At 47.2% G+C, this 23,846-nt stretch overlaps 1 protein-coding gene across 2 annotated transcripts in view; it reads left to right on the forward strand.

The window, feature by feature from the left end:
- The window catches only part of SPG7 (SPG7 matrix AAA peptidase subunit, paraplegin), a 57,900-nt gene that overhangs the window by 14,203 nt on the left and 19,851 nt on the right, over positions 1-23,846 (forward strand). For both annotated transcript variants that reach the window (XM_075939847.2, XM_075939846.2), the window contains 7 exons: positions 1,382-1,471; positions 7,674-7,915; positions 10,583-10,722; positions 13,644-13,746; positions 15,345-15,470; positions 16,484-16,646; positions 19,206-19,379. In XM_075939847.2, coding sequence (XP_075795962.1) covers positions 1,382-1,471; positions 7,674-7,915; positions 10,583-10,722; positions 13,644-13,746; positions 15,345-15,470; positions 16,484-16,646; positions 19,206-19,379 — 1,038 coding nt within the window. The remainder of the gene's footprint in view (positions 1-1,381; positions 1,472-7,673; positions 7,916-10,582; positions 10,723-13,643; positions 13,747-15,344; positions 15,471-16,483; positions 16,647-19,205; positions 19,380-23,846) is intronic.

Here is a 23,846-nt window from a genome sequence, read left to right on the forward strand (position 1 = left end):
GGCTCAGTGTGATGACCTACGTATCTGAGCTCTGAAACCATTTAATTTGAGAATGTTTTGTATTCGCTTTTACATTTAAGAGCTTGCATTTTTTTAAACGGGTTTGCTTTTGTGCCTGAATGGTAAATGTTAATAGGAAATCTTGATGCTGCTTTGACAATAGATATTGTAGAGAGGTGGTAGGTCCTATCTCAGGGATTGGGGTGAGATCAGTATCTGCCATCCTTGCAGCATGAGGAGGAAAGTGGGGGGGGGGAGATGTTTTGTCTCATCCCCCAACTGATTCCCCTGCTCAGGGCATGGCCTCCTCTCTCACATACTCCAAGCAACAGATTCTGATCTCAGCTTCTCATCAGGTAGTACTGCAGTGACTCCTTGGAATTGGGTGGGAGGGTGATAACCATGTATTTTCATTGCTTTCCCTTTTTCCCCCAATACTATGATTTTTTTTTTCCACCATTGGACTGTTATGGGGAAAAGCCCCCTTTTGATTTTCCACTATTAGAAAGCAGCGAGGAGTCCTGTGGCACCTATTCGAAAAAATCACTATTAGAAAAAAATCACATTATTTGGGTTAATGTCATGATTACTGTACAATTTGTGAAATTACACAGCGTTCCTGTAATGGAACCGGTGAGCACGAGGCTGCTTCTTGAGCTGCAGTTAAACCTGTGTTGTGACTAAAAACACATGGATGTTACTTTTTAAAATGATGGCTGGGAGGGACATCCAGTCTGCACAAATACAAGTGAACCTTCTAATAAGGGGCAGCTTCTATTTAGTATAATTTCTAGGTTTGCTGCCTTTCCATGGAGAGGGGAAGCAATAGCGTCAAGTCTTTTCTTTGAATTTCTAACTCTTTGCTGCTCCCTGACATAAAAAAAGAAGCACTCCCTCAGAGTGTTCACTACTTGTGATAACAGAGGGGTTTTTAATATATACGTTGACACATTCATGTTCATCAGTTGCAACACATGCAACATGCCCATTAGTACATATTCACACCCGGTGGTATGTGGACACTATAACTAGTACATTGATACATTCCAGATTTTCTATTACTCTTTAGGGAAGTTTAGTACCCTAGGAACTGCTGCAGAATTCTTTCCAAAAGACTGCTATCTGACAGATTTCTAAACAAAGCTGTATTTTGACCAGATTTCTGAAGAAATCCTTTTTGTAGTTTCCTCAGTCTTGATCACATTTCTGCTCAGGTGTGCACCCAGTTTCCACTGAATTTAATGGGAGTTACACATGTGTGAGTGAGGGCAGAGTTTAGCGCTAGGCATATTCAATACTTGGACTGTATGTCTCATTTCTCTTCCTTGGTCCCAGAGCTAAGTGCTTCTGTTATTAACCTTTCCCCTCTATTTGTTCATAGGTGGCACTTACTATTTTAGTACCTCTGGCTCTCGGTGGAATAGCAATAAGAATGAAGGATCCAAAGGGAAGTCTCCAGAGGAGAATGAGGGTATGTATGACATATTGATACAGAGGATATTTAATTAAAAGAAGGTTTCAAATTGGAGTGGCATTCTTTGCGTGAGGGTGTGCCAGAGATGATGCAAGAGCTACATTACTGTCTATAACTGTCAAGTATTCTCAGTCATAGACTTGTAAATCAGAAGCTGCTGAGTCTAATCCATCCACGGCTGAGCTTTGTAAAGATTTGTATTTCTCTTTTGTGTGTCAGTCCATTATTTTAATGTATATCTAGGTTTGGCAGGCTTTTTTATCCGTTGGACAAGCGTTATTATTTTTAAATTTTTATCTGTTAAACTGTGCACAAGAGTGTAAAATTAAACAGTAGACTTAATAATTCCGAAAGTTAAAGCTGTATAACTGTTGAAACACAAATATGCCGAGTAAATGTCCTTAAATCAAACTCTAACGTTCTCAAGCAGCATTTTTCTTACTTCACCTATGTAAATTTTGATTGTCCTCCGTGGCAATATCTGAGTCTTTACCTTTCTTACTAATCTACTACAATCTCTATACTTCTGGTGTCCCTAATTCAGGAATGTCTGTTGTATGCACCCTGGCAGACAGAGGCAGAAGTGGTTCTTCGCGCTTCCACTTTCCCTCCCCCACCCCCAGCTGGGGAATGGCTGCATAGCCGTGAGCTCTGCAGGAGGCTTTTCTCTGCCTTCCCGGAGCAGCAGGAGGGGGGTGTCTGGGAGCAGTGGCCAGCAAGGAGCTCCTGATAAGCACTCAATTCCCATCTCCCTTCCTCCTTGGCCCAGAAGAATCTTTAATCCAGCAAACCCAGCATTGCCGGATTAAAGACGTTCAAGTGAACACCTAACAAAAATGAAATTGAAGGAAATACTAAAATCTTAATTTCACCATTTTGATTGTTTGTGTGCTTCTTGCCTTGGAATAAATTAATCAATTTCATTTTTACATTGGGCCTTATCTAAACATCAGTCAACTAAATCAGTTCAGAAACCTCTGTAGCTGATTTGGTGCACTTAGTTAAGATATAAGGCACTTCTAAACTGATTCAAATGTGTCCCCGCAAGAAAGTTACCTTGATAAAACTGTGTACGTTTCTAAAAGGATCATAACTAAATTGGTGCAACCGTTGTGTGTAAACAAAGCCTTAGCAATTGCTAATAAGTTTGATTTTTTGGTGTTCCTAAGATTCTGCAGCATTGTGGGTTGCAAATATCTCAGGAGGGTGTTATTCTGTTAAAACAGTTTCAATTTAGATTTTTAAAAATCATTGAGATTTTCTACTGATGTTAGATTTTCTAATAGCTTTTTTCATAGAACCTATATCTAGGGATGTTACAAAGTGGGTAACTGGATAACCATGTAACTGCTGAAAATTTCAGTTGTTACATGCACCTGCAGCGTGGGGCAGCAGCCAGCTCTCAGGGAGCCAGTGTGCGCGGAAGCTGGCTTTTAAGCCAGATTCTGGCATGTACCAGCTCCTGGCTCCCGCCCCACGTGCAGGCTCTGATACAAAGCCAGCAGTGTGGGGCAGGAGCCTGTGTTTAACCGTTCATGGTAACTAATAAGCCCAGGCGTATCAGTTAACCATGTAATGGTTATCCTGTTACATCCCTACAGACATCTTGTGTCTAAAGTTAACTAACCTGATAGTGCTGTTGGTGTTGTCAGCAGCTCTCTTATAGGTGGATAGGCAACAGCTGCATTCCCTCTTTTCATAAGTGTAATTTGATTCCGCTTTGAAAAGTGAGCAAATTGCCTTTCTCTCCCCCAGAATGAGGGACTGGAAGAGTTCCCAGTTTGTGATTAGGCTTGCAGTTCAATGCTGAGGGGTATGAATTTCCAGCGAGAAAATCCCCTAGCTGGTGGCATGCACTGAATTCTGGCTTAAAGATTTATTTTTAAAGATGTCAGAAATGTCCCATGCAAAAAGCCTCAGGCTGACCCATGTGTGAGCAAGTATCTGCTGAAATGACAGGCCAGTAAGGCGAGAGCATCCAAGAGTTTCTTCTTCATCTCAGTTAATGCCAGGACTGTCATCTTTGTGAGGAAGGAACGCTCCAGGCATGCACCTTCTCTGGTGCTGTCGTTTGTTTTTTGGAACCTTGGATGAAGGCTAAATCTCCAGACAAAGCGGGCTCCAGTTCATCTTTACACAGTATTATTGCAGTCTGCGACGGGCGTGTTGGTGCTATTGGATGTTGTTTCTTTTGTGGTTCCAAACATTCTGGTGGGACCCTTCAGGATGCATCTGACCAACAAAATGCTATGCGTGCTTTCAGCTCCATTCATGATGGTAATCTGCTGCCTTCGTAGGTCAGGAGTGGTGGTCTTGTCAGTTCAGGCAAAAAAATTAGGCCACTGCTGCTGTTCCATATGCAAGGAATGGAGATAGAATGTACAGCGGGATGCTAGTACAAATACCACAAGGTCTTTATTGAGTGTAGGGGGGTTTTTTGTTTTTTGTTTTTTTTCAAAGCCTGGGATTTCTGCTGCCTGGAAGACCACACAGAATGATTGTGATCAGAGATCTTACAAGAAGTATTGTGCCTGTTAAAATTTGTAAACAATAACCTGCTGTGTTCAGCAGCCCTTCTCCTCTGATTAATGGATAATTCGACTTTGGGAGGTGGAATGCTCCTTCGGGTCTCTAGCAGAAAGACGGTCTCTGCAGTAATTATTAAAAAGAACTCTTTGGACTGTCACTGCAGCCCTTGCAAGCTTTTAATCACGGAGTTCAGATTTGGGGTTAATGGCAAATCATTTCTTCATGAAGGCTTTCTGAGACTAAAGAGCTGGAAGTGTTCCCACAGTGGTTGTTTGCAAGTGTCTCTTCTAGCTACCATTGCTTATTGATTGAAGAGTTATTGTGGGCAATTTACATGGTAACGTGAATGCTGTATGAGGAAGGCGATTGTATTTTTTGACAAAATGAAGTGGCGGGATGATAGAGGTATAGAAATCAGGACGTTTGAATTATCTTGCTGTCTCTGCTATCCCTGAATATACACTAGGGCTGTGTCTACATTGGCACCCTTTTCCGGAAAAGGGATGCTAATGAGACCAGTTGGAATTGCAAATGCCTCAGCCTATTAAAAAAAACTTTTACACTACGTATAATTTAAACCGTGCAACTCATTTTTGCTGGTGGTTATGGAGACTGATAATTTAGTAAGATACAGTGCAGATTAGGTACCTCTATTAGTTATTTGTGTAATACTATATTAATAATTAGGGTAGTCTGTATAGTGTAAATGTTGTCAACCTTTATGGTTTAGGACATGGGTTGGATCAAGAGCTGGTCAGGAATATCCCCCGCGGCATTTGCATGAACATGGCTGCCGCTTTTTTCCGGCTCGGGGCTTTGCCGGAGAAAAGCGCCAGTCTAGACAGGATCTTTCGGAAAATAAAGCCTTTTCCGGAAGATCCCTTATTCCTCTTAAAATCAGGAATAAGGGATCTTCCGGAAAAGGCTTTATTTTCCGAAAGATCCCTGTCTAGACTGGCGCTTTTCTCCGGCAAAGCCCCAAGCCGGAAAAAAGCGGCAGCCATGTTCATGCAAATGCCGCGGGGGATATTTAAATCCCCCACAGCATTTGCAATTCCGACTGGTCTCATTAGCATCCCTTTTCCGGAAAAGGGTGCCAATGTAGACACAGCCTAGCAGAAGAACGCTCATAGCAATAAATATTGTTCCTCCAGTTTTCTAAGACATTTTCATCTGAAAGTGATCAGCTGCAGTTTTGAGGGTGAGGTGCTTCCAGTTTTCATTAATCTAGAAATGTCCATCATGGCAAGATAAATGATTGCCTGTTCTGATTGCAGTATGATATTTTTTGAGTGACATTCTCAAGAATATGGTTGCTTCTCCGAAGAGAAGTCATCAACATGGGGAAAGCCCCATACTCTGATCAAGGAAAATATTGTGAGCATCTGTCACGATTTTGTCTGAAACTTAGAAGGGAAAAATGCTTTAATAGTTTTTCCCTGGGGTGTTGCTTTATCTGATTTTATCTGAAAATCATCCTTGCCGAACTTAGACTCTCTTTGTATCAGGGTTCATCCCTCCCAGGAGTTCCTCAATTGTTTGTAGAAAGGAAAGTTGTTGTCTATTTTTATAGTTCTAATTTAATGTCAGGATATCGTCTAGCTTTATGGTTTCTCTCATCCTTGGCTGATGCTCTTCTTTTAATAAGACATTGCTGGATGTTAGACTATAGCTTTGTGATGAATGTACTCATTCTAGTATAGCTGGATGTAGCTGATAACATGGGTGGGAAGAACAAAAGGGGATGGATTGGACACTGATCCTGAGCTGTCAGTGTTCTGAAACTATGGCTTTATCTGAAAAAGATGTATCATCTCTGTTTGGTCACAAACCTTTCCTGTTGTTAACACAGAACAGAGCTAGGGAGAAGTGAAAAATGATGTTGCATATCTGAAGGGCAGAGGACTTCCTGGGGATCTCATGACTGGGTCATATTTTTGTTCCTTGGTTTTGTTGTATTGTGTAATGTGTAATTGGTGGCAAGTGATAAATGCTAGTGTAGAGGTCTTTGGAATGAATTTGCAAATAAATCTAATCTGGGCTCAGCAGGCAGACATGCTAAAAATCAGGTGATGAAGAGTTAATTTATCTCTGTGTGTAGAACGGGGCCAGTGGTGGTAAACTGTATATCAAGAACATGCAGATTCTACAATAGAATTGGGGAGATGGCTGGTTTTTTTAATCACATGCTGGTCAGCAACCGAAATCAAACATTCTGCCCTGATAACCCTTTAGAGGCTGCAGTTTTCTAAATTTGCCAGAGACATCTGGAAAGTGCCAGCATTCTCAAAAAGAGGTTAGATGTGAATCCTGAGACACACGTCATTGATTCTACTGGTGGTTTTCAAGTTTCTTACCTGACTAGTGTGCTTGGCATTGTCAGATGAAAAGTGAGCATGTTGTTGAAACAAATCCATCTATGCTACCTGCAGAACTGCCAGTTGCCTATTAAAAAAAACTTTTACACTACGTATAATTTAAACCGTGCAACTCATTTTTGCTGGTGGTTATGGAGACTGATAATTTAGTAAGATACAGTGCAGATTAGGTACCTCTATTAGTTACTTGTGTAATACTATATTAATAATTAGGGTAGTCTGTATAGTGTAAATGTTGTCAACCTTTGTGGTTTAGGACATGGGTTGGATCAAGAGCTGGTTAGGAAACGATTTGCCCTGTATTCTTACAGAACTGGCCAAGAGCATTGTGGTGACAGTGGTTTGTGGCAGTACAAACAATGCACTATAGGGAGGTGGTGACAGTTGTCAAAGCCTTTGGTTTGATTCCAATAATGACGCTCTAGTGGTTTTGTCTGATCTATATACATGCATTAGGCCTGGCAGCTGAAAGGGTTCCTCAGTTTGGAGTAGACTGCACTCTTGATGAAGTGACTTTTCACTAAGTAGTTAAAGGATTTTGACCCTCTGAAGCCTTCTGGACCAGGATTAGATTTAAATAAAAACAAGCTGCTGATCAAAGCTTTCCAAAATGTGTTTGAGATTATCTGGTTTGGAGATGAAGAATTTAATTTTTTAGGGTTGCTTCCAAAAGTGAATTTTTTGGCTCTTTGTGCCCCTTCATTTCCTCCTCTTACTGAACTGACAGTTGAAATGAAAAATGTCACCCTCTCTTTTATCCTGCACTTACTCTGTGCGCACGGTCTCTCTGCTTAGGCTGTTGGGGCGCTGGGGAGCAGCTAAACATGGTGGCAGCAGTGTGGCAAGCAGAAATATGATACAAGCAAATATTGAGAAAGCAAACCTTGCCTCCTTTCTAGCAACTGTTAATATTGGATCTGGCTGCATGTGCTTTAATAAATAGGCTTTTGAATTGATTCTGTTTAAGGTGGAAAGGGGAGGCCTTGTGGTCTGACAAGATCTGGGATCCAGCAAGGTCCTAGGTTGTAATGGAACCTAAAACACTGCCTCACTGCGTGACCTTGGAGAAGACATGTGACCTTAGATGTCATTCGGCTCAGCTGGAAAGCTAGCCTTACAAGACCTCACAGCAAACTAGATGCTACCTCTACATATAGTTTTCCTTAGGAAATCAAATATAGCTCATTCCAAACTGTCTATTGGTCAGTCTGTTGGGTCGTTGTCTATTCTGTGGGTCGCAGATCTTAATAGTTATATTCCCTCTTCTCATACCTCTCTCCTTTTTTGTAAAGAGGAAAAGAAGCGCAAGGAACGGGAAGATCAGATGTATCGTGAGCGTTTGCGGACGCTCTTCATCATAGCTGTCATCATGAGCCTGCTCAACTCACTGACCAATACCGGGGTCAACATTTCCTGGAATGACTTTGTGAATGAGATGCTGGCGAAGGGGGAGGTCCAGAGCATTCAAGTGATTCCAGAGAGTGATATTGTGCAAATCTATCTGCATCCAGGAGCAGTTATATTTGGACGGCCTGTGAGTGTCTTTGTACAATTAAAATGCAGAATTCCAGGTTAAGCTGTTGAGAGAGTTTCTAAAATGTATTTTCATTAAAGCCCCTGCTGCTCTCTTGCTCATTAGTGATTTCCTTCTCACATTTGAAGTTGTGTGTGACTGTTGTCAGTTACACCAGCTGTGAAATGAATCACTTTGTATCATATAAAGAATATTGCCTGACTCTCTCCTACCCCTTTGGGTGGGAGACTGTTAGAAAATCCATCCCAAACATTGGCAGAGTTAGCTTTCTTTTAATTATTTTTCACTAGAAGAATTACCCTGCTTTGCTCAGGTCCTTAACTCAATTCATTTTTGTTTGTGTGGAAAATAAAATGAAAATGCATGCTTGATTTAAATCATTGCTCTGGGGTGGGGCAGGGGATGAAGGATTCAGTGTGCAGGCTGCCCTTGCGAAAAAGGACTAGCTTAGCCCTCTTTCAGCGCAGCACTGTGGGGCTAGGTAAGAAATGCCTGCCTGTGGCCACTGCAGCTGGCATAGCCAGGGGAAGGGTGCATGTCCCTCTGCTGTGGTACAGACAAACTCTCTGAAATATATAAGTAGATAGCTGGCCCTTTCTCCACCTCTGCCCCCTGCTATCCAATGGGGTAATAGCTGCCCTGAGCCCCATCTCCCGACTCTTGCTGCCCCTCCCCCACCCTGTGGTCATTCTACACTACAGTATCTGTCCCTCCTACCAGACTCCTCCCTTTCTATTTTATGAGATACAATTGAATTCCAGGTGCATCCCATTGTCCTGGCACTACCAACCCCCAGCCTTGCTTTAAGTTATGATGAGAGGAAGCAGGATACCAAATTTGGTGGTCCTAGCTCTTACCATTTAAATCCATCATCTGACTTGAATACATTTTGGAGGAGTTCTTGAACAAATGGACTCTCAGACAAACAGGTAGACAGATGCACGTTTCTTTATATACTAGCCAATGAGCCCGTCATAAGACAGAATTTTCAGGTCTTTCCTCCACATCGGTCTTCTCTCCTAAGCCTCGGGTCTCTCGCTCCATTTCTCTCTCTCCTCCTCTTACTGCCTCCCCCCCCCCCCCCCCCCAGCTCTCCTCCACCTTCTGCCTCTCTGTCGGTCTCTCTTTCTCTTCTCCCCCTCCTTCCTTTCACTGTCTCTCCGCTTTCCTCGGTCTCCATCAGGGATGCACACTCGTCTAGGCCCCACCCCCTGGGCGTCTACATTTCCACCCTGCCCCCCTTCGCCTCCCGCCATGGCACTCACTGACTTCTGTGCCACTCAGGCAAGCGGCACAAATGGCCTCTCTCTCTCCCCTCCTACTCCTACTGCCTCGCCCTCTCTCTCTCTCTCTCTCTCTCTCTCTCTCTCTCTCTCTCAGCTCTCGTCCACCTCCTGCCTCTCTCTATCTCTCTTTCTCTTCTCCCCCTCTCACTCTGTGTTTCTCTTCTCCTCCTCTTCTCTCCGCTGCATCTCTCGCACTCTCTCTCTCACTGTCCTCCGCCTCCTCCGTTGTCCTCTCTGTCTCCTCTGCGTCCGCTCTGCTTTCCTCCTTTTGAATACGGCACCCTTTCCTGACTTCAGAGACGCATGCTCGTCCAGGCCCCGCCCCCGGCTGTTGTCTCTGGGCAGCACTGTTGCCTCCTGCCGTGGTGCTCAGCTGACTTCTGTGCCGCTCAGACGGGCCGCTGTGCGGGAGCAAGCAGCGCAAGCAGCCGTTTGGGGTCCGGGCTCCCCATGCAGGGAGAGCACAGACCCCAAACGGCTGCTTGCTCCCACGCAGCTGCCTGGCTGAGCAACAAAGAAGTCAGCTGAGCACCACGGTGGGAGGCAACAGAGGGAACAGCCAGCGTTTCAGCGTTAGGGTCACAGACATTGGGCTTCTATATATATATATATATATGATATAGGAAGTGGGGGGGGGAAGATCAGCATAATGATTCATGGAGCTAGGAATTGGCTGTAATTTTTTTATTACTGGGTGGATTAGGAAAACTACAATATTCAAGGTAACGTATGTGGAAACTATTTCAGACATTTCACAAGCCCTAATAGAACTTGCCATTTTGATTTATTTTAAAGCCAAAAGAAGAGTGAGTGCATGTTAGGACGCAGGCTGCTGGGCTTGTCACCAAGAATCACCACTGAGTAACAAAAACTGGCGAGACGGTACATTATTTTCCTGGTGACGTGCCCATGTATTTAGTGGGATAGCTTCTGATCATTGAAGTCCATTACTGTCTATGTGGTGTGCAGATGGGATCTAAAAAATTGACATTAAGCACAAGAAATGCGATTCTTGAGATCCTGCACAGAGCAAGTACGTGATTATAGGCTCGAGGTATCAATGAGTGTGGGCCTTTGAAGGATTAAGTCCATCATCTGACTTGAATACTAAGTCTTTGCATCTTCTTGTCTTCTGAGACTAATCTCTTTGCTGGATTTCAGCAGGTTTTGTCCTCAAAGTGATGTTGTCATAACTTCAATAGACGTGTTTTCTCCTTTAGTCCTCAGTCAATCCTGGTCCAATAGCCACTTCCTTATGCTCCACACAAGTTGCCATAATTTAGACAAGTTTTTGCTCTAAACCATCCACTATAGATAGGGGGCCTTCATTTCTTCTGTACTTTCACTTTGCAATGTGGTTCTCTTGATTTCATGTCCTCAGAGGCTTGTCCTGATGTACAAGATGCAGGTGGCCAATATTGACAAGTTCGAAGAGAAGCTGCGAGCGGCAGAGGACGAGTTGAATATTGATGTGAAGGACAGGGTCCCAGTCTCCTACAAACGCACGGGCTTTTTTGGAAAGTAAGATATTAACTGATCACTTGTTTGTACCATGGTAACACTGGGGACCCCAGTCAGAGATAAGGGGCTCGCATTGCAGAGCACTGGACAAACAGTCCCTACCCTGAAGAGCTCACATGTGGCATTCAGAAATAGTTCCACCTTTAGAAGACATGTTAACACAGAGGCAGGTCTATGCTACAGTTTTTTGTCATTGTAGCTATGCAGTGTAAATCCGCGCTCTCCCTCCTCCGTCTCCACCCCCTGCCCCCCAGCTGACATAGGTATGTAGGCAAAACTTTGTATGTAGATGCAGGTATGCTGGCAAAGTGCTTTAGTTAATGTCCTTTGGGGGGGGGGGGGGGGGGGTGTTGCTGTGCCTACAGAAAAGCTCCTTTTGATTGCATGCAGAATAAAATCTGCACATCTGAGAAACACCCATTATCATTCCCTATGGATTTTTGTCTCAGTGGTTTTCCTAATTGAGCACTTTGTCTTTAATCAGTTATTATTGTGAAAACCACGATAAAATCCATAACGCAATGGGCTCAACAAACATGTCATCGTCCCCTCACTTGAAAATGCTAGAGCCTTAACGAGCTTTCCCCATGTATAATGCTTTAAGCTTGTGACTGGCTTATTTTGAGCTAGGTTATAAAAAATAAATTCTGAGCTTTAACCTACTACAACAGGAGCTGCAGTTCAGACAGATAAGAGGCTCTGACGCTGACTCAGATTTACGGCCACATGCTGAGCAGAACAGCTTTAATGATAAGACACAAAATGTCAATGAGAAGCGAGCGTTCCGATTAAATTTATAGAGTTTCGGTTTTATTATCCAAAACCAGGCTCCTTTCTCAAAACAATTCAACAAAGGTTAATGCTTTTAATTCTGATACGGGCCTCTTAACGGGCGAGTGAGCAGAGCAAAAGAAGGAAAAATCTGTCAATCAGCTGCTGGCAGGAATTTGTTTTCAAACATTAGCACCAACATTTTGTGGTCTGTTTTTGACTGCTGTGGTTTTTGTCCTCCTAGTACAACTGGCAGCTTTTGCAAAGTGAGATTTATAGAATCCAGAATAGAAAACAGCTTTATAAAGCTCGCTCTCTGGGGATTTGAATGAGCCCAGGAGTATTTTGTCCTGGGGAGCAGATACTGTGTTGTAAAGGAAAGCTTTCCATCAAAGTATGTATGGAGACTTCTCCCTAGGCAGTATTCTTAACTGTGTGCTCTCTCTAATCCATCAGCAAAGATGTGTAGTGATGGGGCAGTCCTGAATCTGCCTCTCCAAAGAGAAGGCATGCTGGTTCAAGCTACCTTGCTGGTTCAGAAAAGCCATAACTGTCTTTCAGCATTCCCTAGTTGCATAGTTGCAACATAGTATCATGGTGGCCACATTAACTGGATGTGCAAAGGGTTTTTTTTCAGGGGTTTGTGAAGGGGAGCAGACCACACGTGTCTTTCCCCGAGCAATAATGTTGGCTCTGGTGTGTAACTTCCTCTCCCAGAACTTGTACCGTGGATGCAAAACATACATTGTATGAATATAGTACAAAATGCTTCATAGAAGAGAGAAGCCCCGGGTATGGTTTTGTGTTATGCTGCCAGGTCCTAGAACCGGCAGTTCACTTAAACAAATGTTTTAAGTTTCAGCTATTTGTTTTTTGGTTTTGATCATTAGGCCTGAGAACTCGACCTCAGCTGTGTAGTTTTACAATTGTTGTATGCCAGCCCACGGAGTTTGTATTTCTGGCATGTCTGTATCTTTTAGAACTGTTCTGCTGTGGTTCTGCTCTGAAATTAGATTTTGTGAAGGTGATATTGTGGGGCTCCATATTCTCAGAAGCTTCGAGACATGATGTCTGAAGTGCTGAGTGCTGGCAACTCACATTTCTTCTTGCAAGAGAACAGAACATTTGTTACCTTGCAGGATCAAGCCTCTTGTTTGCTTATTTGACTAGTCAAATATGACTTAGCTTCAGCTCTGCAGACAAGCCATGGGTCTACAAACCTAGCTGCATTCTTTCTGCCTCTTACTTCTCTCTACATGGTACTTCTGTGCGTCCCTCCCCATTACCATGCTACCTGAGTGCCACACAGTTAATACATTCCTCCTCTTAGCATTCTTGAAAGGTAGAGCAGAGCTATTACGTTCATGTTACAGATAGGAGAACTGAGGTGCAGAGAGACTAAGTGAATTGCCCAAGGTCATACAGGAAGTCTTTAGCAGAGTAGGGACTTGGATTGAGGTCTCATACATCCCAAACTACTGGACCATCCTTCTTATTGCCAGAAAGATTCTGCAGCTGGAACTTAATGGAGAATGTTGTTGCTGATGGAAGGCAGAACAAACCCTGGCTTATGTGTTGGGGCCCCCATTCGGACCAGCAGCACAGAAGAGCCAGATCGCTGTCCTAAGGGGGCACCTGGGAATTCCCCTGGCAATGCTGTTCACTGTGCTACCTGCTTCTGGCATAATGGGCGTGTAAGAGACATGACCAGGCTCTGTAATGCTCCCCAGGGCCACAGCTGGAATATTAGAGCAGCCCCGAGGTGACTCTGATTTACACTGGGAACCCAGTTAGCCCTTGGCTGCCTCCTCTGCCTAGTCCCCATCAGATACTAAGCTGACTCTGCAGAGCCAATCAGTGAAGATCTAGCCCCTTGGTTGCTACGAGCAGGTACGAGTCTGAAAGAGACGGTGCCACTGGGCGTCTTCCTGTTTGTTTACTTTATGTAATGGTTGGGGGTGTGATATACAAAATGAGTATTTTTCAGAATGTACCACTGTCTCGGTCACTCCTCTGCCCACAGCTGCACTTGTAGCCTGACTGCCAGGATCTGTAAAATCCTGATAACACTTTGGTCGTATTTACTACATTAGTAACTGTCTTGTGGCCAGATGCTGAAATGTGTACTTGACTAGCTATCCTCTTTTCAGTGCCCTTTATGCCCTGGGAATGGCAGCTGTCGGTGTAGCCATACTATGGTACATCTTCCGCCTTGCTGGGATGGCAGGAAGGGAAGGAGGATTCAGCGCCTTTGTAAGTAGTTTAGGTCCTGTATAATAGTTATAAAATATAAAGCCTTGCTTGAGCCTTTGTGCTGGCTCAATTTCCTGCTCTTTCCCCGATAAAGTCCACAGAGGATGAGAATTAACTGATGCCAGAGATTGTGCGGTCCGGTCCTATCTTGCATCTTTTCCTGATCAGCTGACTAGATTGTACAGTGACTGGTTCCACTTGAGGCCCTCTTTCCCTGCCTGCCAGAAGGGCTGAGCTCAGTGAATTTCCAGTGCAGCTTGCTGTGCTATTTTCAAAACTCACTGATGAGTTGCAGCTGTGAATGGTGTATTTCATTTCACCCTGCCGGCAAGCCCCCCTATAGCCGTGAGTAGGAGTCTCTGCGTTTTGCAAAATAACATCTTGATTTTTAAAATATGCTCAAATTCTGGATTTCATTATCGGCTGACTTCCCCTCCCCCAGTACCCCGCTTGCAACATCAATCAAATCCCTCCCTCTCAGTCAGCTGCTGCAAATTGCATACATCTTCTGTGGGTGCAGCAGCAACAACTCAGGGGGGCCTCTGGATGAAAGCAACCCAGACCCTCAATCCCCCATTACGGTGGTTCCCAGCGGCCCCCTCCTGTGCAACCCTGCTCTGGCTAGCTCCTTTTTTTTATGGAGCAAAATGTCAGCACCTGGATGGCAAGAAATGCTTTAGAAAGCTTGGAGAAGCTGGTAAGTCTGAGGACCTGAGCTGCTTTAAACTTTTTTTCCTCTTACAAATAAATAAATAAAATTCGTAGTGGCTGTTTTCGGCAGAGCATAATAAGCAGTTGCAGAGAGGGTGTTTAACTAAATTGTTGTTTTGACTGTCACTGGGGCTTAACGCGCACTAGGAGGCTAAAATGCGCAGCCTGTTCTACTTGAGAGCCTGGAGTTCCACCTCTGGCCTGTTTTGGAACAGTAACTGTAGCAGCAGCGCCAGGTGATGAGGCTGATGTGTGTGCATTTGTGCATTCACAAGAGTTTTGATGATGAATGACCATCAGTTCATCAGAGCGGCCAGACTGGGTCAGACCAAAGGTCCATCCTGCCCAATATCCTGTCTGCCAACAGTGGTCAGTATTCATATTATTTCCCCAAACTATATCAGCGGTAACCAGCCAAGCTATACTAAGGAGTAGGGTCAACAAAAATTACACAGCAGGAGTACTTGACAGATCCTACTGATTTGGGCAATCTACACAGATTTGTTTAATTAAATGCCCTCCGCTAATATATGGGGGGACTTACTGCAACTTTCCTCTATTCCTCTTGCTAGTAAAACATTGGTTACTTAAGTTATTGAGTCTCCGGACCAAACCCCATCATCCAGTGGGGGAACCCTTCTCGTGACAGTATATTACTGAGCACAAGGCAGAGAATCGTTCTGCTGTGTTACAACAACCAGAGAGATGGTGGGTGCTGTAATGCACTCCAGTGGGAAGATCACGCAGGGCGCATTCATATATTCTGCCTCCGCCCATTCAAAATAAAGCGAATTTCACTGCCTGATCTTGCACAGCCTCTCAGTGTGCCCCCTATCCTCCTCCTCGGGACTGTACCCTCAGAGTTCACTGTGTGCTGTCTTCCACAGAACCAGCTTAAAATGGCTCGCTTTACCATTGTGGATGGGAAGTCTGGGAAAGGGATCAGTTTCAAGGATGTAGCAGGAATGCATGAGGCCAAAATGGAGGTGAAGGAATTTGTGGATTATCTAAAGGTAAGAACCTCAAATATGCTTGGCACGAACAGAGGTGGAAGTGGAGGGAGCAAATCTGCCAGCCAGCTCTTGTGCATACAGTGGATTCCAGCAGTAATGGGTTTATCATCTGCATAAAGCTGTGGCGTGCAGAGAACTGAGGAAGTGGTGGGGATTCTCTGCTGACAGTGGCTACGTCTACACTGGCATGATTTTCCGCAAATGCTTTTAATGGAAAAGTTTTCTGTTAAAAGCATTTCCGGAACAGAGCGTCTAGATTGGCACGGACGCTTTTCCGCAAAAGCACTTTTTGCGGGAAAGCGTCCATACCAATCTAGATGCTCTTTTGCGCAAAAAAGCCCCGATCGCCATTTTCGCAATCGGGGCTTTTTTGCGCAAAACAAATCTGAGCTGTCTACACTGGCCCTTTTGCACAAAAAGGACTTTTGCCCGAATGGGAGCAGCACAGTATTTCCCAAGAAGCACTGATTTCAGACCGTAGGAAGTCAGTGCTCTTGCGGAAATTCAAGCGGCCAGTGTAGACAGCTGGGAAGTTTTTCCGCAAAAGCAGATGCTTTTACGGAAAAACTTGCCAGTCTAGACACAGCCAGTGTGTTCAACTCCCAGGAAGGTTGGCTTGTGGCCCCTGTGCTGTGTGAATAAGATGCCCCATGACTGAAGTGCTTCCCAGTGTGTTCTCATCTCCCCCTCCCCCCCACCTTCCCTCCACCCCAGAAGAGATGAAAAAAATGAGAGTGGTGGAGCATTTGCCACTGGCCCCCTGGGAGAGTCTGGCAGCTTGGGGAGCAGGGCACATTCTTCTTTGAGCAGCCTCCCAGGGTTTGGTCCGTGACGGCAGAAGCCAGTGTGGGTTGCGCCTGGTCCCTGAGGGATAGCTCAGACTGCTGTTCACATGAGCCCTGAGCCAGTCGCTGCTGCTGCTGCTGCAGCCGGTGCACCTCTGCACAAGTCTTTTCTTCCGGAAACACTGCTCTTGAGCCCAGGTGCCTGATGGGATTGTCTTGTCATTCTAGAGCCCAGAGCGCTACCTCCAGCTTGGCGCCAAGGTGCCCAAAGGGGCCTTGCTACTTGGACCGCCAGGCTGTGGAAAGACCTTGTTGGCAAAGGCAGTGGCTACAGAAGCACAAGTGCCGTTCCTGGCCATGGCCGGCTCTGAGTTTGTGGAGGTAATAGGAGGTAAGTCTTCTGACCTGCTGGGAAGAAAAGGGGCGAAGGTGTAAATCTGTGGGAATCAGTTAAACGGTTCAACGGAACGTTTCAGTAATTAAATGGGGGAGAGTGGGGGCCACATCCGGCAGGCTGAGCTGGAGGACCCTCCCGCATGCCGCGTCTAGGCTAGCGTGGCCCCCTACCCTCGGGGGGCCCCGCCGGGCTGGAGCAGTCCACTGCCAGCGGTGGGCGTGGGGCTGCGCCAGCCCCAGCCCGTAACTGTAAGCATCGCCCAGTAAGGATGATGCTTACCGGTTAACCATTCACATCCTTCATTTGTGGAGTGTGCTCAGAAACTGAACTTGTAATTGTCTTTGCATGGGGAGTGGTTTGAGCAGGCCTGAGGGTATGAAAAACTCATCAGTAGACAATGCCATTAGTTCAGCTAGGGGAATATCAATTCCTGCCCTCTCTCCACTTCATATTTAGGAGAGAGTTCTTAGTTCTGTTGGTTGCATCAAACCTTCATCAGAGAGAGTCTGACTCCCTCATGCTCTTCAGTAACATTCCTTACTCCCTAGCACAGGGGTCGGCACCCTTGGTGTGCCAACATTTAACTTGTTCACTTCTGTTTATGGACCTGTGTGCCGGGGGGAGGAGGGGATGGGCAGGCTGGGTACGGTGACCATAATTTCTGAACCAGCTGCAGCTAGGGAGAATGGTTTAAATTATTAAACAGATTAAGCATTTGAACTTTCTCATGTTAGTTTATCAAACTTCATTTTAAATAAAGTAAAATATTAATTTATGTCCAACACAAAAGGTTTCAAAGTTTTCTTTTATTTATGGCAGGGGTGGGGAACCTTTTTTGGGTGGGGCCACTGACCCACAGAAAAAACAGTTATGTGGTTCCCCAAGTGAGAAGCAAAAAAACTCCTCCAACCCCCCCCCCCAACCCTCACTGTTGTGGCCCCCAACTGAGACACCTCAGTCCTCTGGCACTCCAGCCCCACGAGTATGGGGAAGGAACAGGGAGACTGAGGTTCAAGGCTTCCCATAAGCCAGATTTACTTTTCTGGGGTTCTGGAGTTAGTGGATTTTGGGGACCCCCATAGGCTCTGGGATGGGGACAAAAATGAGGGGTTCAGTGTGCGGGATAGGGCTGCCAGTGATGGAGATAGGGATGCAGGATCTGGGCCGGAGGTGGGATGAGGAGAGCAGGGTCTGGAAGGGAATTTGGCAGCAGGAGAGGGAGTGTTGTGGGGGTATGAGAGGGAAGTTGGGGGCAGGAGGGAGTTGGAGAAAAGGTGAGCAGGTGAGAATGCAGCCAAATCGGTAGTTAGGGAGGGAGGCAAAGGGGGGGGGGAGAGTAAAGGAAAGTCCAGCTTCTGCAAAGTAAAATTGTGTCGTCCCCCGCCCCCCCCATACACACGTCTTCCTTCAGGCCCCGTGATCCCCCCCGGCCTGATCCCCTGCCCCCTCCCATCCTGTCCCCACATCCTCCTGTCCCAACATCCCTGTGCCCCCAGCATGCACACTGGCAGGGCAGCAGCTCTGGGGCTCTCAGCTTCCCAGGAGCAGCGCTGGGGCGAGCAGCAGCCGGGGGGGGGAGGGGGCAGAGTCCCTTCCCTGCCTGGTCCAGCCCTTTGTCAGGGCTACTCGGGACTAGATCCAGCCAGGCGCAGCGGGGCACTGGGGAAGGGGGTCTCCGCCCCTACACACACCCCGTGGGGAGCAGTGCCGTGCAACCTGGGCCCTGGCACCTCGCGGAGGCGGCAGCAGCTTGTGACCCGCCGCCCAGTCCTGGATCTGCATGTTAACCCCTTAGCTCCTGGGAGCCACACGGCCAGGCTGGCAGGGGCAGCCCCAGGGATGCGGAGCCCAGTGCGGGGTCATGCCACCTGCTCCTCTTGCCGGGCTACCCTGACCCCTACACCCGTCCTAGGATGTGATGTGGAACCTTGCATGCGCCTCCGTCTGGTCGCAGCCACGCACGGTGCAGGCTCTACGCCAAAGAGCGTTTACTTCCCTTCAGGGCCTTCCCTGCCCTAGCGTAGGCTTGCTTGTCCTGCCTTTCAGAAACCGCCAGCGCTCCCACGGAGGCTGCCCTCCTCGTACGTATCCGTGCGGGAGTCTAATGCCCTTTCCAGCGGGGAATGTTGGAACCACATATAGCTGTCCCCGTCCTTCAAGTGCGGCACTGGGGCCGCATGCAGCTCGCTGACATAGCTAGGCCTTTAAACTAGCCCTGGGAAAGAAGCAGGCGTGCCTGTTTGCAGTTGGGAGCGGGGCTCTTCCTGGAACAGACAGACTGCCGTGTTGAGCTCCGCTGGAGAGGCTGCCTGGTCCAGTGGGTAGAGACGCAGGCTACCTGGATCCTAGTCTCTAACCCAGAAGGTGATCTAGGCTAAATGTTTCTCTGTACCGCGTCCCTCTCGCTTCTTGGGGCAGGGCCTGTCCCTTCCGGTGAGTGGGCAGGGCCTGGGCACTACATGGGGCAGGGCCTCTGGGTGCATCTCTACTATAGCTGTTTAAAATCCACAGCAGGTAAGGGTTGATTCACAACGCACTCGCTCTCTTCTCTAGGTCTCGGAGCTGCTCGTGTACGGAGCCTCTTCAAAGAAGCCAGGGCTCGTGCCCCCTGTATTGTGTACATTGATGAAATAGATGCTGTGGGTAAGAAACGCTCCACCAACATGTCCGGCTTTTCCAACACCGAGGAGGAGCAGACCTTGAACCAGCTGCTTGTGGAAATGGATGGTTAGTATTCCTCTCACCCAGCCAGGGGGGAGGCCTTTGCTGCCTCTGGAAGGATTCAGCTTAAACGTGTTTCTCCACCCCTCTCCCAAATTCTGCCCAGATGTAAGCGTTTTCTCTTTTTGCCCATTGACTTGAACGTCATTTGCCCCTCCTCTTGCCGGTGTCTCTTGCTGCGGCTCACGCAATGCTCCCTGTCCGAGGCTGCCACCCTCTGACCCTCCAACTCAGGGAGTGCGTCCTGTAGATCCCCTGAGAGGTGAGATCTAGGGCTCTTGAACCCCTGTAGGAAGAGGGACCCTGGCATTGAAAGTTGGGCTCCTTTTTGCATTTCTCAGGTGTCAGTGTGGCCTTGCTTTGACCCAGCAGGTACATCGCTCTCCGCAGGTATGTCTGCCTGGCACGTCAAAACCCACAGCTGGCTTGTGCCCGCTCATCCGGGCTGCAGTGCAGTTTAACTGCACTGTAGATGTTCAGATGGGAGCCTGACCTCTAAAGAGACTGCAGTCAGCAGTCCCAGAGCTCATCCCGGGGCTGAACGTCTACACGGCCCCTTAGCCTGAGCCCTGCAAGCTCAGGCCACCCAGCTGGATTTTAACTGCAGTGTAGATGTACCCAGGAGAGATTCTTCTCTGTTACCTGCTCCCCCGCCGTCAGCTGCTGTATTGAGCATGTATCAGAGGGCAAGCAGAAGCAGCTGCATTTCTTAAGCAGAGTTTCTCAAAGCCAAGTGCTTTATTCTTTGTTCCTTTCTTCCCTCTCCCATCCTTCCCTCCCCCCCCCCCCCCAGTCTTCTGGGACCCCCGTTTTCCTCTCCCTCCCTCTCACCACACTCCATTTTTCTTCAGTGTGCTGAAAGGTTCCACATGGTAGCAACTGTTCTCGTCTTTGGAAGACTGGACATGACTCTCCAGGCCTGTCCTTGCTGGAGAGTAATCGGAGACTTCTAGGGGACAGACTTTACACTGGATCTCTGCACTGTCCCTGGGTCACTGGGCAGGCCTTCCCCAGGGTTTAATATAGAATTGGAAAGAAGATATAATCTCTGGTTACTAACAGCAGTAGGAATAAAATTAAAATCCTCGGTCGAGCAGGTCTGGTTAGTGGTAACTTGAAAGGTTTTGGAGACAGATGAGAGCTTGCTGCAGTGTCCTGAGGCAGTATGTGCTCTGGAGATAACTTTGGCATCATCTTGCAGCCTGTAATAAAACCAAGGCAACATGTGCACCCAAGACTGGGGCTGCAGGAGGCCAGGAAGCCCAAAGAAACTCTTAATGCACTATATAATTGTTTCAGCTCAGAAATATGTCTTCCCTCTGGCGATTGGCTGGGGATAATTTACAGCCCTGAAGAAGTGAAGGCAAGTCTGCATCAAGGGCAGAGCTCTGTTTTGAGGGTAGCATGTGGGGTTAGCCAGCCATTAAATATTGTTTAATACTAGTTACAGCCTGTCCAAGACAGGTACTTTTAAAGCCTGGTGGGATTTGCCAGTTAGTTGTCCCAGAGGGGCATAAGCAATGTATTAAATTTCCTGTGCTGTCTAACTTAATCTCCGCCTTCCCGGCTTGGCTAGGAAATCCAAAGGGGGAGGTGGCGGGGCGGGGAGGGGAGGGCAGCCTGGTAGTGTGCAGGCAAGCCCTAGGTGTCATGCCCGGCCTCTGAATGTCTTTTTGGCAAGGCTCTGCCTGTTGTCAGCCCTGCTTATTTCTGGGACTTACAAAGAGATTTGATGGGATGAAGGCAAACGCGCATTTGGCTCCTCTTCTTTGTAACTGGAGTCTGTCGGCCCCTGCAGTGCTGATCCAACGCGCATTACTTCTGTAGCTGAGTCCTATTACTGGGGAGCAGGGCAAGGAATAGATTTCAGGGCTCTGTCCAGCAGGGAATGGCTCAGATTCTAGACTGCCTTTGGTGGGAGAGATCCCTTTTTCTCCTGTTCACAGGAACGGCATTTGCTGCCGCCTCGGATTGTCTCCGTGCAAGGAGTTAAGGGAGCCGTGAGGTGAGAGGAAGGCGTCCCTGGGAGCTGCATTCTAGGCTTCTGTCGTCTGTTAGGACAGAGATGGGAATTTGATTCTTCTGGGCTTCTGCTGTTTGTGCCCCACAAAGCTCCTGTTCCTCAAGTAGAATGCCACCTAGGAGGGAGCTTCTTGGCCAGAGACATCATCAGAATGCACCTGTGACCGTGTTCCCTGTAAGCGGGGTGCTTGGGCAGCCGCCCAGGAGAGATTCAAATGCTGCTCAGCTGACTAGCAGAACGCCCACAGCTGGCAGCATGTGTTTTTCCTGGTGGGGCACAGCTGCACGTGCCTCGGTGCTTATAACAAATTTATCCTGCACATGGATGGAGAAAACTAGAGGGAACTTTGCCTGTGATTTTCCTGTGTCTCATGCAAGATTGTCAGTATTATGTCCCCGGAGGAGACAGGAATTGAAACTAGAGTGCAGTAAGGGGTGTGGAGGGCCATGGACTGCCCTCATCCACTGTTTGAGCACAGATTCTGAGACCAGCTCTGCGGGGAGGGGCAAGGGAGCTGGGAGTCTACCTGGAGTACTCAGCCAGATGAGGGCCATGTGCCCAGGAGTGTCCTTGAAGCCAGTGCCTGGTGTGGCGGAGACACCACAGAGCAGAGTTCCAAAGCCACTCCCAATCGATGCTCATAGTCCCCGACACTTTGGGCATGCCTACGCTTTGGCAAGTTTGACCAAAGATGTAACCTTACTTGGACTGGGCATTGCCACCTCAGCTGTGCAATGCCCAATAGATTTTCCAGTGGGCAGTGGCCAGGAGTGGCCGTACTCTCCGTGGCTACCCTCATTTTAATGCAGCAGGGTGGTGTGGAAGGACGCAGCGTGAGAATCTGTGCTCTGATTCCAGTAAGTCATTGAACCCCCATGAAGTTCCACCTTCGGGGAAATGTAATCCCCCCTCTTTTGAAGATGAAAGTGTCTGTAGTCTCCGGTTTATCGAAATCAGGTGTAGCCCTGGAGACCCTGGTGAGTTGCCAGTTGCAAAATCAGGGCACAGCCCTCTCTCAGATGTTGGAAGATGAAAGGTGAAATAGTCTCCTTATTAATTCATGCTTTGCAGAAAGTGTTTCCTCGAGCACTGATGGATTCGTTCACACTGTTTCCACAGAGTGCCCTCTGAAAAGGAATATGGATTTGTGCTATCTGTCGTGCCTAGAAGTCGTCATGGGCCGGTTCCTCAGCATGCTAGGCGCTGTACAAAAAGTGTCTCTGGCCCTCACTGAGCATCAGACAAGACATAGCAGTGGGGGACGGAGTGATGGGGAGGTACAAGGAAACTGACAATAGGTCAGCATGATATGCCGTGGTCTCCTCACGCATGTTTTCAGGCAACATGGAAAAGGAGGGTTTGAAGGAGGAAGATGTCATTTTGCCGATGTTTACGGGGAGCCCCTCCCAAGCTGGAGGGATGGTATCAGACAGGGCACAAAGGTGTTTGAAACCAGATCAAGTAGGGGAAGGGGGCTCGGCTGGACCAACTGTATGCTTGAGTCGACATTTTAATAGTGAATGAGACACAACTGGTAGGGTGGGGTGGGCTGTGAAAGAGAAGGCAGGCAGCAGAGGTTTAACGCAGCAGAGAAGGAGCCAGTGGGGGGGTGCCAAAGGTGAGGTGGGGAGTTGATTGGTCAGAGAGCCTGGCTGGGAGACTGAATTTGGCAGCCATGTTCTGAAAGGCGCTAAGCAGGATGCGCTTGCGTTTATCCAAGCCAGAGAGAAGGATGTTGCAGGAACTGAGATGGGTGTTGAAGACCTGGATGAGAGTTTTACCCGTGTGGCTTTAAATAATAGGGCTCGTCAATAACTACAGGTGCTAATGAGTAGTCTTAGGGAGAAGAAATCAACGGCACAGCTACAAAATGGGGAATGACTAGCTAGGCCTTGGTACCGCTGAAGGGAATACGAGGACCTCAGTGGATCACAAGCAGAATATTAGTCAACAGTGTGGTGCAGTTCTAAAAAGGCTCATGTATTTCTGGAGTGTAGTCAAAGGCAGTGCCATATGTAAAACACAGGAAGAAATTGTCCCGCTCTGTTTGACACAAGGGAGGTCTCAACTGGAATGCTGTCTTCAATCCTGGGCATCGTGCTTTGGGAAAGATGTGGTTAAAATGGAGAGAGTCTAGAAGACAGCAAGAAAAAATATAGAAAGTTTAGAGAACCTGATGGAGGAGGAGAAGTTTTGAAAAAAGACTGAGGAAGGCACCTAAGTCTTCAAAATGTGTTAGAGAGAGGAGGGTGATCAGTTCTCTGCTGAAGATAGGGCAGGAAATCATGGGTTTAATCATGGGCAAAGGTGGTTTAGGTTGGATATTACGGGAACACTTTCTAGCTATTAGGGTAGTAACACTCTGGAACAGGCTTCCAAGGGAGATGGCGGTATAAGTGGGAGTGTGTGATGTACAGATGATCTGGGTTTACTTGGTTCTTCCTCAGTTC

Source organism: Pelodiscus sinensis, chromosome 12 (genome assembly GCF_052426305.1).
Source record: "Pelodiscus sinensis isolate ZL-2025 chromosome 12, ASM5242630v1, whole genome shotgun sequence".
Taxonomy (NCBI): Eukaryota; Metazoa; Chordata; order Testudines; family Trionychidae; genus Pelodiscus; species Pelodiscus sinensis.